Consider the following 13,586-nt stretch of genomic DNA (forward strand, 5'->3'; position numbering starts at 1 on the left):
CAAAGAGTGATGGTTTCGGGAGCCTCACATTCCTTGGGTGCCTGATCAGAATTGCTTTTACAGCAAGTGTGGCCATTTTAGCTTGGTAGTGCAGTTCAGAGCGCACTGAGACCCGTGGTAGCACTGCACGCTCAGCAGCTTGGACCTCACATGCACATTTGAAGAAGAGAGAATAAATCCACATCTGTGCATATGCACAGTACGGAAATGCTATTGAGTATTTTCAATTTTCCGATGTTTTCTTACAGATCCTTGGATCTTCTTAAATTGCCCTTTTGCTCATGTGGCATCCTGTGATGTCATTCAGACTTCCATCATGTAGGATCACCCCTTAGTGTCTTCACTGTTTGGAGGATGCCACTGTTATCCCGGCTGAGCTGTTTTTAGAAATGATTTTTCTTATCTGTACATGGGACCATGAACATTAGTTATTTGTGTGTGGCAGAGAAGTTGAATCTTCGGGAAGATCTGCTGCACAGTATGAGTGGGAGCATCACAGCAGGGACTTTAAGTAATCGACATTGGCAGACATTTGGTGTTTCGATGTGTCCATAGATGGATACTGTTCTTACCAAAAGCAACTATGTCCATTTTCCTACTGTTGTGGCTTGAATTCATGGAGGACCTGATCAACAAACTGTCAATTTAATGCATTTCCTGTTCATCTAGTCACCCGAGATTTCCGGAATATTATGTTAGACTGTTTTTATAAAGCATGCCATATTCATCCTTGGGGCTGCATTAGGGCAACAGACTCGACACTTTAGAGCTGGCACCCCATTCTACAGCTTCCCACCCTACACAATTAAATGTTGGTCGTCTAGTTCTGATTCTTTTCAGTCTGTGAACTGAGAAGGTTTTTAACAGCCAACTGAAGCTGGTGTGGAGGTTCCTATCTGATGAACATCTCTTTTCAATTGGTAGCATGCCTGTTCTAATAAGCCCCATAAAACAGTCTAAAGACTTTTTGTGTGTAGGCTACTGCAAGCTGTACAAGATTGGTTTATTTAGGTGTGAGGGCGATTGCTTATTTGGGTAGTCCACAAACTACTCTGATTTGTTTGTTTTGGTATTTCTATAACTGACTGCCTAGTCTGTGATGTCGAGGGCATTGGCATGGTCCTCTTTAATCCACCTAAGCCTAGTTGGGACTCGCAGAGCACCTCCCTGCCAATCTCCCAGTATAACAAGATCTAATATTCAGGGCCATGAGCAGGACTTCATTTTGTAATGGTGTCTGAATGTGTTGGCTTGTCATGTATGTTAATAGGAGGACCTGCATCCGCAAGGATGGCCTGCATGTGAATATGTTGCATGGAAGCATTCTTACCAAGAACATTCATGGATGCAAACTTCACAACTTCATTTTGGAGTGCAGGTGAATATGCTCATTTTGTTATTTTATAGGATTTGTTTTTTTGTCACGGGCATGTACCAGAATGATCTGTGCTTCATATTTAGTACAGTTAGTCAATGTGTGTGCTGTTTATAGGTAAAGACGTACAGATGAGTCTCCCATTCAGCACTTGAAACTATTGCCACCAATTAACCTCCCACTCTCACTGTTGTTTTTGGCCACGTAATTTGCATATTTCATCACAAACCAATTTTGAAATAGTCTTCTTAGCCACAGCTAAAGTTGCTTGGATTGTGCAGGCATCTTTTTCAGAATCCCCATACAGTATGCCATTGGAACAAGGTCCTCCCTTTAGATGCACACTTTTTGACTGAGATGGTTTGTTAAATGCTCTGGCAGATGAATGACCTATAAATGGACTTTCAGATCGAGTTGCATTGGTGGGATCTGCTCCGTCAGCAGATATGGCGTAGTGGGTGGCCCCAAACTGATCATCTAGGCCATTAAAAATGAGGAGTGCTTCCAAGTAAGCTGAATGCCATTATGAAGTCATACCTGTAGTCTGGAAACAGACTTTCTATATCCATGCCCTGCATCAGGGCTTCCCGAGGTCCGCTGGTCAAGAGAGGTGTGCAAGCAGCGTTAGTTACTTCATTACACATGCTTTATGTCTGGCCTGGTGGGTGAGAATGGAGCAGTGGTCTAACTAAAAAGCATATATGCATTCAAAGCCTCAAAGCCCAAGGTTACAAGGATCAAAGCAGCACCCGTTCCTTTGTTCAAACCGGTTTACCTCTTTGCAATTTGTGAGGCTGCAAGATGGGCCTCTTTTCTGTATTCTGAGGCCTGCGAAATTTGGAAAGCTAGTACTGCAAAATGTGCTTTTTTAAATTAACATTTTTCTTTAGGCTTCAACAAATCACATATTGACTAAAATGCCAAAGTTCCATCATATAGAACCATGCGACCTTGAGAAGCCCCAACATTGAATATCCAAGATCCTGTAATGTCACCACATGCCTCCTATCTACCTTTGCCTAGAGCTAGAATGTGTTGCTCCATCCGGCTCTAGATTTCGTTGCTTGTAAAGAAGTGCAGGGAAAAGGCTGCTAACAAATAATTCTTAGTCATAGAAATGCCTCTGCTGACTGTGAGGTGATACGTGCGGGACATTTTTGCATCCTAACATCAAGGTGTAGGTTTGTATTGGCAGACTGACCTAATGCTGGAAACTTAGACTCCACGTTATTAAGTATATGTAACCTCTTCATTGGTTATGACGTTGTTGGTTTTGTTCTCATTGCTCGGTATTGAAGTCTCCTCTGAGATCTTCTTTTCAGTGATGGTGATTATGATGACTGCATTGTTTTCAACTAGGAAACTACATGAGACTGGCACGTTCTCGAGATCTCAGAAGTGGGGTTTGGACAGCTTGAAGGAATTTGGCAAATTGAACAGTAATGCTCTTGTTATTTGGAAGAACAGACGGCTATTAATGTCGTACTCTATTGAGCAATACTGAGGAGTCATGGCTGGAAGGTTTATAATGCATCTTAACCTTTGGTCATTGCTCTGGGCACCCTGTCGGGGTGGTCAAGGAAGGTCCCTTCTATTATGAGGAATTCATGTTGATGGCTGGGGGTGCGGCAAACTGAGCATGGTTTACTTTTTGTTGAGAAATGATACAATATTTGCTTGCACGTGCACACAAAGATAACGTATCAAATCTACCAAATGTAAAAACATGCATGTACCTTAATATAAATACATGAGAAATGTGTGAATAAATGCCCTTTTCACAATGAATCAGGACATAGTGGTTAGGGCTCTTGCAAAACGTACTTTGACTTTCAAACAGGTTTTCAGATGACAGAAGGCAGGTAAAGGAGTAATCTCAACCTTTGCAGTCAGCATCTGCAGAAATAGCCTTGAGTTTATGGTCGAAGTCTTGTAGATAGTAGATCATGATGTTTGAGAGCGTGAATAAAAGGGTTTTATTGTTTATTCTGGTCAGTAGTAAAACCCGGGATAAGCTAAATGACTATTGCACAATTGAAACTCCTAAATAGCTTTAATGTGGGAGCCTTGTAGATTGGAAAAGTTGCAAGGGAACAGATGTTATCTTCCCCTTTGTATTAAAATCTTTAGAGAGGGTTAGTCATTTGTTCGGTTAAGTGCTTTTCTAGGTCATCAGAGGTTGTATGCAGCCACAAAACTTAGGTCTTTTACAGGCAACAGGAATCTGTGGAATGTATATCGTAATCTATGGTTCAAGGAAAATCCTGTTTAAGGCAGGCCTTCTTCTATGTGCTAAAATATGTCTCCGAGACCATGTGCAATCATAGTTAAAGTTTTAGCCCAGTTATTGCTAGCAATTAATTATGTTTTCAATACTAATGTTTAAACCATGCACCAACGTCAGGGCCTAATGCAACCAATTCCAAGAAGAGTTGTGTTTTGAATATGATCTGAAGATAATAATGAAGATAAGCCTGACCAATAAAAACAGAAGAATTGGGGAAAGGTGGCATTTCTTTGAAGATCGGTTTCGTCCAATCATATTTGGTGGTTAAAGAGTAATAAATGTATGTGGGGGTGTTTTAAATTGTTGCAAAAAGTATATAAACTGCCAACTGATGTTGTATTGTTGAGACTTGCGTTAGTTTGGTCCTGCAACACCATCTAACCGCTCCCCAGAGCTTTATACAATAAACTTGCTTTATGTACAACTGTGTACTTGCTTCTTAAGTGGTTTGCCTGTTTTGGGTTAAGGTGATGGTCCACCCCACAACCCTCCAGACCATTGTTGTCCAGCCTGCCATGCCATTGCAGAAGGAGAAAGACCATATGCTAATCAGGCTTGGTCCCAGTCCAAAAGGGGCTGCCCAGCCTGAACCGGTAATTTGCAGGAGGCCACAATCACCCCAAGACATATTTCAGCCTCATTGCACATAGACAGTGGGGTGTAGATTGGTTCTTTATGCGTGGAAAGCTCGGAAGCCACGTCTGGGCATTCCTGTCTCACTCAGGGTACATTTAGCAAAACAGAGGTGATGTCTGGAAGGTTTTTAATTCATCATAACCTCTGGCATTGCTTTGAGCAATCCTCCAGACCATTGTTTTTTTTTTCATCTGTCATGTCATTACAGAAGGGGGGGCATAAACAAACCTGGGTGGATGCCACCCCAGAAGGGGCAAAGTCATTGGTTTCAACTAATTCTAAACCTTCCAACCATGACACTTTTTATTGATAGTTTGCCTCCCAAAGTGAGAGAGAGTGTGCCCAATTGTGATCCCTTGTTTGCTGCACCATAGGAAACCAAGCTTCAGTTCACTGATTTGGTTCAACGGGATTGAAACATGTCTGCTGTTACATGTTTCCAACAGAGGGGAGGTGGCCTCCTAGTTTGGGTTTGACTGCTACCATTTATGGCAGTACCAGTACTGATTTAGCTCTTCTACAATGGTGCAGATGGGCTAAAAAAACGGTGGTGTCAAAGGTTTCCCAGAGCAGTACTAGTGGTTAATTGAGATTAATTCTAAAGCTTCTATACTTCACATTTTTTTTTATTTATAGTTGATGTAATATTGAACAGTGTCATTGAGTGAGTTTTGGGGGTTTTAATGCTTATTTTAGGCTCTCGGGTAGGGACAAGAGGTCCCTACTATATGTATGTATGTATGTATGTATGTATGTATGTATGTATGTATGTATGTATGTATGTATGTGATTGTTGGCAAGTCACTTGTGCCCGAGTTACTTGGTTGATTGCAAATCAGAAGTATTTTGTGTGTGCTTTTTCTCGTAATCAGAGCTCATGTTTGTGCATGTGTTTAATGTGCAGGAATATAATCCGGCAAGCTTTACATCTGTAACAAAATGGAATGTCGGATTCGGCATATAGTAAAAACATAAACCCTGGTAGTCTGGATGGAACGGAGGGTTACAGAAACGGGGTGGGGGAGTAGAGAAACATATGTGGCAATACACACTGATAATCTGTACAAAACCGATGCTGTGGGCACTCAATGTAGCCGGCACTGGCGTTGTAGAGCATGGTGAGCCAGCTACCATTTGGCCATCTTCAAGCTCCTACCCAGACTTGTGTAGGCTCTATGCTCAGTTGTCTTCTTGTGAGCCTCTTTTAACTTTAATTGCATTGTGTCATTGAAGGATGAAGGATAACTTCAATGATAACTGGTCCAGCTGTGTGACTGTGAGCAGGCATTGCCCTACTGCTGCACACCTAGGTGCTCAGAAACGACTTATGCTGCGCGCTACAAAGCCCCAATAAATACATCTGTCACTTAAGATTACATTGCTGCAGGTGGGCCATGACTAATGGATGAACCTTGAGGAACTATGCGTACATTTCTAGCCTACCCCCGTAGGCCCATCTGCGAATTGTATTCATTACTCCTTCATGCTATTCTTCCTGTGGTCTCAATAGTTTACATGTACCAGCGGCGGTCGTGTACTGGCTCGGCCATATTCTGATATTGTATGAATACCGTGTCTGCAGGACGTTCTTGTGAAAGACTCGCAGCGGGCATTGCTTTAGCCAGCCTGGATTCCGTCTCGAAGAGGCATACATACAATGATGGAAGTGCTTTTAAATAAGAACTGCACGTTGGCCCCTGGGAACCCGTGCTAGCAGAGGACAATTTCTCAGGGATATCGTTAAATTCTATTCACATGCAATCAGTAAAATCCAATGCTGCGACTGTCGCTCTATTCTCCGCACAAAGGGGGATAGCAGCTAGTGCTCCCTTGCACTTTGAGCGCACAAGTCTAACAGGGCGGCTGAATGCTAAATTGCATTTCACAGGGCTATTTTCCTGCCGAAAACATTGACCAAAATATCCGAAGTAATTGAGGCCTGCCATGGAGTGAAGAAAACAAAGTGATGACTGGAAACATGTTCACTTATGTAATTGCAAAGCAGGCTTGCTGGGCGCCTAAAATAACGTGTCCACCATTGGGTGTGCGATTGCCAAGTGCTGCACGGGAGGAGCACATGCAATGGCACATGAGTTGGAGTATGTGTTTGGTTCCCAGTGCTAGGAATTGATCTGTTTTAACTGTGGATTGAAAACGGCGATTAGTGGGAAAGGGAGGGATTCCCTCCACCACCAAAAATGTTCTCATGACTTTGAAAATAAAATTGGCCCTGCCCCAGGACCCGGCCCAATTTTGCTTGCTCCACCTTGCACTTGTGCAAAACCTACACACCATCCGTAGACTCCCTCACAGATTACCCCAGTCACAGTTTTTAATTTATCTGCCCCTCTGCTACTCGGTCCCACATCAAGTGAGTGTCCCCTGCACTGGAACTGGTAAGTCGCGTTTCAAATCCCAGAGCCCTGAGCATGTAGAGAGTGAACACGTTGGGGCTATGAAGCGTAACACTCGGCTGTTCCAGGGTCCCTGCAGGTGCAGTGTTCACGAACAGGTGGGACCAGGACTTTTGGATTTTTCCAGGTCCGAAATTGGGGGAAACATTGTTTTCCGGACCCAGGAAAACAGCCCAATTCTAGCACTGTGGGTTCTTTTATCCTCTTCCACAGCGTCAACCCATAAATTGATGCAAATATGTCACTTTGAGGGTTAAGCTGCATCTGCCAGAGGGGAGAATGGCCTTGCGTTCACAATTCTTCGAGCCTATGGGCCCAATTCAAGTAATTTCATGTGCGGAAAATAGGGACTTTGCAGGCCAAACCGCGTGCAAAATCCTGTTTGTCTATTCATGGAATCGACTGCGCTGTACTTTTTTGTACTTTGCGGGGACTTTGCGCAGGCATGCCTCTGCGAGCGCCCAAGTGCCTTGCATGAGACACCACGCAGGGCGTGGCTTGGGCAGACTAGGGGGCGAAAATGACAGAAAACTCAGAAAATGAGGAAGAGCAAGGGAAAATGTGGGCGTTACGAGGGACAGCCCGCAGGCAGTCCATTGCACGCCCACAAATGTGCGGAATGAAACATGTTCATGGATTCAACCGCGCAACCTCGTCATCAGGGAAATTGCCACGCAAAGCCCTCATTCTATCCGCCACCCGAAGGCAGGCGTACAGGCACTTGTGTATATGCATAGTATACACCGCGCAGAGGTGAGATCGCACATTGGATTTAGGGGTGTGTGTACGCAGCCGGGATTACTATCTAATATAGCGGTGCGCGCATGCAGTGTAGCGGTTTGCAGGAACGGTTTACAGGGGTGTACACGCAATTTTATTTTTAGAGTTTAACCCGAGTTAATAAAATTTGTACGCATGTTGTCGGGGTGCCGGTAACAGTTACAAGGGACCCAGCGCAGTGTCCCAAAGGTGCAGACCTGGTTGCGGCAGATCCCATGCATTATTTCAAGGGTGCATGTGTTTGTGCCTGAGGGGCATGCACAGGTAGCTGTTTCTGTCTGTTTTTGCTTTGCATGGTGGCGTTCTGGCCATGACTTGCGTATACAGTTACTATGCGTGAACAATTCCATGACTACGCAGAGTGTGCAGGGAAACTCTGCGCGCCCGTTTTGCGGGATCTCTGCACACTTTTCCATTAATCGGGCCCTTAATGAATGAAGCGGCTCTCATGTTTCTGAGAGTTAAGCAAGAGGGATAAGTGCACAATAGTTAATAAATGCTATGAAAAGAACATGTGCAATAGGGGACAACAAGCTAGCTTCAATGACGAACTGCTAAATTGTATTAATTCCACCAACTGGCTACTAAAACCCCCGCTTCCAATTCTTAGATTACAAAAAACAAGTAACTCGCACAAGATGGTTGTAGGTCACTGTAGCTGGAATTTGAAATACTCTGGGCCTCGTTATAGGTTTAGTGGTATCCCGCTGGTAAATCCAGTGGGATGCCAACAAACAGTAATACCATTACTGGCACCTGATCTGCCAGAATTACTGGCTGATTGTACGTCCCGGCAAGGGTATGTTAATTCCTATTCTATGGAGTCAATAGGACTCTATGGGCGGGGGTGGAGGGAATTGCCGGTATTACCGACATCAGCTGTTTTGTGCTGGTGGGGTGCCTGACTTACCTCCAGCTCTTGGCTGGAGGCAAATCAGTCCACCTCACCGGCAAACTTGTAATTTGGCAGTGTGGGAAAAGTGATGGTAATGTAATTACTGCCACTTTTTTCCCTTACCGCCATACTTGTAGTGAGGCCCTCTGCCTTTGAATCAGAAACCATCCTCCTCGCCACCATTGAAAAGTTAAAGACCCTTTTTATGGTAAGCCTGATTTCTGTGTTTCAGATGTTGGATGCACTCTTTGATGGGGTGCTTGGATAACCAAACTGTTTTTTTGAGCTATATAAAGTCTACATGTAACATAGTATGTTTTACTCGGTGCCAAGAAAGCTGAGGTTGGTAGTACTAGGCCTTATTTTAAAAGGTTTGATGAGTAGGGAGGGAGAAGTAATAATACCACATAACAGCATATTCCCTTGACTGCATTTGGAACGCTTTTCAGTTTTGTTCACCAAAGCATAACAGTAGATTGTCAAACTAAATAAAAAAAAAAGAGAAGGGTTGATCAAATATTTACAGTACCCGAGGCTATAACACATGACAGCACACTGAAAGAGCTAAAAATGTCTATTACTCAATTCAAGTGCATGCGCAGTGGATGGTTACTTATTCCCGAACTGCAGCTTGCTCCTTTTCACCCACATGACACTGCTCTTACGCAGTTTTTGGAGACGTGCTTTCGATTTTAAAATTGACGAAGTGGAAAACAAGCGCGGGTACTTTACAAACATGCATCTATTTTCATCCACAGATTTCAAAGAAATGAGAACCAAAACTTCGATTGGTTGGCGTAGACGGTATCTGAGGTGTTCCTTTTTTTTTTTTTTTTTTTTTTTTTTTTTTTAGCTTTCCCCTCTAGTCATTTCCTGACCGTGTATAGAAGTGTCTTCACTTTGCAGGAAGTGATCTGTGTTGTTTTCAAGCGTAGTTTGAGATACTGTCCAGAGCCTTTTGCAGAGTAGTCGAGAGAGAAGCCTGGATATGATTGACAACCAAAGATGCTTCCAAATAAAGAGGCACGAGTTCATGTCTGAGCATGATTTGTCAAGCCCCCCTGGGGAGGTGCTGGGAAGCTACAGATGGAAGACCCCTACCAGACCACGCAGGTTCTTGAGAGGAGGGGGCAGCTCGCCGATGTCCTTGCCCCAGCACCAGGCATCATCAACAGTTGAATGCTGCAGGAGCAATGCACCCGCCATTGTCTGTGCGCTGGACGAGCCATTGGTAGCCGGGTTGGACCATACCTTTTCTGGTGTCCAATTCATCAGGTCCATGTCAGAGCCAGCAGGCCCAATGACTACAGCTGGGACAAAAAAGCCTGTCCTTCGGAAGGTCGAGTCCGAGGAGGGAGAAGTCTTCAGGCACGGTTTCTTGTCCAGCCTTTCAAGGAGCCTGCACTTCAGTTGCTCACAGAAGGAGAACAAAGGTAACACGCCTTTAATGCAAATATTGTAGTGTTGGAAAATGACACACCACGTGTGGCACTTACTTTCCGCCAAACTGATTATTACTAGATATGAGGGTATGTGTGCACCAGCAAGCAAAGGCGAAATGGGTAGATTACAATGCGGTGTAGTGGAACGTCTGGAAAGTGTGTGCTCTAATCAGCAGCCTTCAAGACCCCATAGCACTGTTATTCTAAGCCATGTATCCTTTCATGTCCAAATGTAACCAACAAGAGCCCACTGTCCTTTTTTGCTAAAGGAAATTTCACAATACTATTAATAAATGTGTGCCTCCTGTTTTTTTTTTTTTTTTTTTTTAACCTTTGTGCAAAGTTAAATTGCTCTCAAAATGCTTTTTTGAAGGCTTTACTACGTATGTTGTTGGATTAAAGGATTGATGTGCACCGTCCTGTCACAGGGTTATTTTCTATTGCATTCACAATAGTAACTAAGTAATTATTCCAACAAGCCGCTACCAAAACTGCAAATCTAGGGACAACTTTGGGGTGCTTCTCTATTAACACTTCATGAAAGCTGGACCTTTCTCAGCCTCCTGCACTAAAAGTGGGAATACGTCTTCAATACTGTTAGGGAGAATTCTCTGTTTAGGCTGAATTTCCTAACCTAGTGAGTCCCCCAGCAGCTTTGCTGGATTTCTGGAGTTTGTTTTTTTCCATCCTGCCAAGAGTGAGACTCTTTTCCTCCCACTCTTGGACATGAATGTGTGTAATTCCTTTGAATGTCAATGTGTTCTATGGGCTATGGGGTCTTTTACTCCAGAGGGTCTCATATGTTTTTCGATGTGTGTTACACCGCACCCTACGTGCCGTAACACTGGGGCGTCCTAGTGGACCTCCACCATAGACTCCATACCCGGGGACTGACTACTGTCTCCCCGGGCATGTAAAGTCACCATTGGCTTTACTAGACCTAAATTTACTAACAGAACTAATATAAACCATCTTATTGTGGACGTACTAGTAGGGGTAATTCAATTACTCCTGGATCTGTTACTCGAGGGGGCACTGTCCCGTCCCCTCTCGTCGAGTTTTGGCTGGTGGCAGTGGAAACTACTTGTTATGTTCGACCCCGAACATAACCCTATGGGATTCGTCCCATTGTTGGAGATTGATACTTTTTCTCGTTAATCTCTAACGTACCACCGATCTACTTATCTTAAATAAGTTTATCGGATGGTATTTTCTGCCAGAACTCGGTTTGTAAAATGGCGTCTGTGTTCGTCTCTGTGACTCCTAAACCAAAGGTCGAGCCCTTTGTTCCACTTTTGGCGGGCTCTGTACAGAGACCCTCCAAAGTGGTGCCATTCTGTCTGGGTTACCACAGGGGTGTGGGAGGGGGTTTAGGCACCCTGGACCGAGCTGCCTTGCCAACTCCGGTCGCACTCTGGAGTGATTGGCCCAACTGGTGAGCCTTCCCGCTCACCACTTAGCATGTGTTGATTGACAGCTAGGCTGAATGAATGGGGGTTTTCTGCATAAAAGCAGGACTTTTGGGACTGGATCTTCAGAAGTCGCCACAGGATCTAAGAATCCGACGAGGGTAACGCTGAGCCGACCTGCTCGACGACACCTCCGGTGGAGCCCTGCGGAACCGACTCACCACTTCCCGACGACAGAGGAGATCTCCCTGCCGGTGAGTCTCTTCCCCTGACTGGTGGGAACAACCAGTCCCTTTGCTTTTTATTCGCCTCAGGACGCAGTGGTCGAATTGCCCGTGCAGAGCACCGCGGCAACCGGATAGCCACTACCCCTGTACCGCGACCAAAAGGTGGTGCCTTGTGACGGAGCACTCCGCGGCTGGTCTCTTCCCTGGTGGTGCACCGGACTTCATTTTTCTTCGACGACTAGATCATCTCTACTCTTGGCAAAGACCCGACGTGCATCCACCACCAGGAACAACTGCCCCCGCCGGAGCTGCCCTCCACAACAAGGTACTGTGTCCACCTGGCTTCCCTTTCGATCGGTTCGAGTGAGGTGTCTTAATCCTCTCCTTTCCGTTGGGTCGCCTCCAAGCTTTTCTCATTTATTGTTCTGAACTGGTTCAATCTGCCGAAACAATTTGCTACAAAGATTTGAATGCATCTCCACTAGAGACTTTTTTGGGACATATCGCCTTGCCTCTCTCCGAGTGGGCCTGGCCTCTGAACTTTATGATCTATTGTGGTTCTTGCCTTCTTACCATACATTTTGCCCGTGAAGTATTGAACTGTGTTCATTTCGTAACCTGCCTAGCTTTTTCTCTCCCGTCCTAACTATATTAGAGTATCATCTAGGTTGAGGTATACACCTCTGTCTGTAAATAAGTGGTGCCGGTAGAACCTAGACTTGTCGAAATATTGCTAGGGGGATTGATCGTTTCTTCTTCGTAGAGTAATTGTGTTTGATTTGTTTGCCGTGAATTCGCCATAGTGTTTTTCATAGATGTTTCGTTATAAATAAATACCTTAATATCTTTATACTAAGCCTCGTTGCGTGTTTGCTTGTCTTGCTGGGAAGAATTGCCCTATTTTGTATGCTCCACATACTGCTCAACTCTTCTTGAGGGAAGTCTGACTGCTCAGCCACAGCTACCAAGTGAATCTGTGTGGTACAGACTGCTACCAAGTGGGTTCACCGCCAAACATCTGTAGTCCTAAATCTTTTGCATTGGTCCCAGAGGGAACTGCACAGGTTTCCGCCTAACAAATACTTTACAATTGGCATGGCAGGAGGACATTTTACAATAGAGGTAGCTTGGATACAAACAAGGTGACTTCCTCATTTATAAATAGATAAGAAACTAGACTATGATTTGACAAAAATGTTCAACATGCACAACAACCTCAAGGCAAGAATATGGTTAATAAATGGATGCATTCTTTAAAAAAATGTATAAAGGGAGCTTTTTTTTTTTGTTGGAGAAAGCCCAGTGCAAAAGAATATATATTTTGTGGGAAAGTAGTAGTATCGCCATGCTCAGGTCACAAAATGTGGACAATTGTTGAAATAATATCTTTTTAAACTGCCTCAGCGATGTAGAGGTTTCTACTTTGAATACTTTGCATTGAAACTGAAGATCACAAAGCCACTGTCCACGTATCAGAGACTAAAAACTATGTCTCGTAAAAGCCAAAAGAACCATTGATAAATTGAGTTCCAAGGACAGGACATTTTAGGAGGTCGGGTCCACCGCCAAAAAGGCACAGTTTAGACCATGTTTACATTTTTTCTACATGGGAAGACAGCCAGGTTTCGGGATCCCACTGAGCTCATGAGCGTATCTTGTAGGTAGGTGGATGGTGTTTAAATCCATGGTTCCCAGTAACGAAAATGCTTTCATTAAACCCCTATCCAATTCTGCCACACTGCAAAATGTTAAGACTTTGCTATCCTTTGTTTATCTCTGTGCTACCGATACCATGCTACTGTCGGGTACAATGCCAGAAATCAACCAAAATACTTTAAACTAGTGTCTCTAATCCCATGCTGCCTTCCTTTCTGGCAATTGAATCTAGTTTTGAGCTCTTTTCACGAACTGGCCCGCCATTCACAAGAGGGCATAACCAGAATAAACCCTGAAAGTATTACCCCTGGAAGAATCCCTTTGCCAAATTGATTTCGAGCTTAAGGATGGTTAAAATGGCCTTCTGTCAATTTCTTATAAACCCATATAAGGGGGGACAACACATTGGGGCTTGCACCCTCCCAGCCCATGGTTGCCCATAAAGATGTCCAGCGAGGCGCTACG

The 13,586-nt window shown here is 44.3% G+C and overlaps 1 protein-coding gene across 5 annotated transcripts in view; it reads left to right on the forward strand.

Moving 5' to 3' along the window:
* The window catches only part of RASAL2 (RAS protein activator like 2), a 1,332,618-nt gene that overhangs the window by 416,947 nt on the left and 902,085 nt on the right, over positions 1-13,586 (forward strand). For 2 of the 5 annotated variants that reach the window (XM_069641158.1, XM_069641159.1), the window contains exon 1: positions 9,350-9,820. The exons of 2 other annotated variants lie outside the window; for them this stretch is intronic. In XM_069641158.1, the coding sequence (XP_069497259.1) occupies positions 9,376-9,820 (445 nt within the window). In that variant the 5' untranslated portion in view covers positions 9,350-9,375. Of the gene's footprint in view, positions 1-9,347; positions 9,821-13,586 lie in introns of those variants that run through there. One more of the 5 variants, XM_069641160.1, reaches the window with a different exon arrangement.

The sequence above is a fragment of the Ambystoma mexicanum genome, chromosome 1q, assembly GCF_040938575.1.
Source record: "Ambystoma mexicanum isolate Mex_15411 chromosome 1q, UKY_AmexF1_1, whole genome shotgun sequence".
Classification (NCBI taxonomy): Eukaryota; Metazoa; Chordata; class Amphibia; order Caudata; family Ambystomatidae; genus Ambystoma; species Ambystoma mexicanum.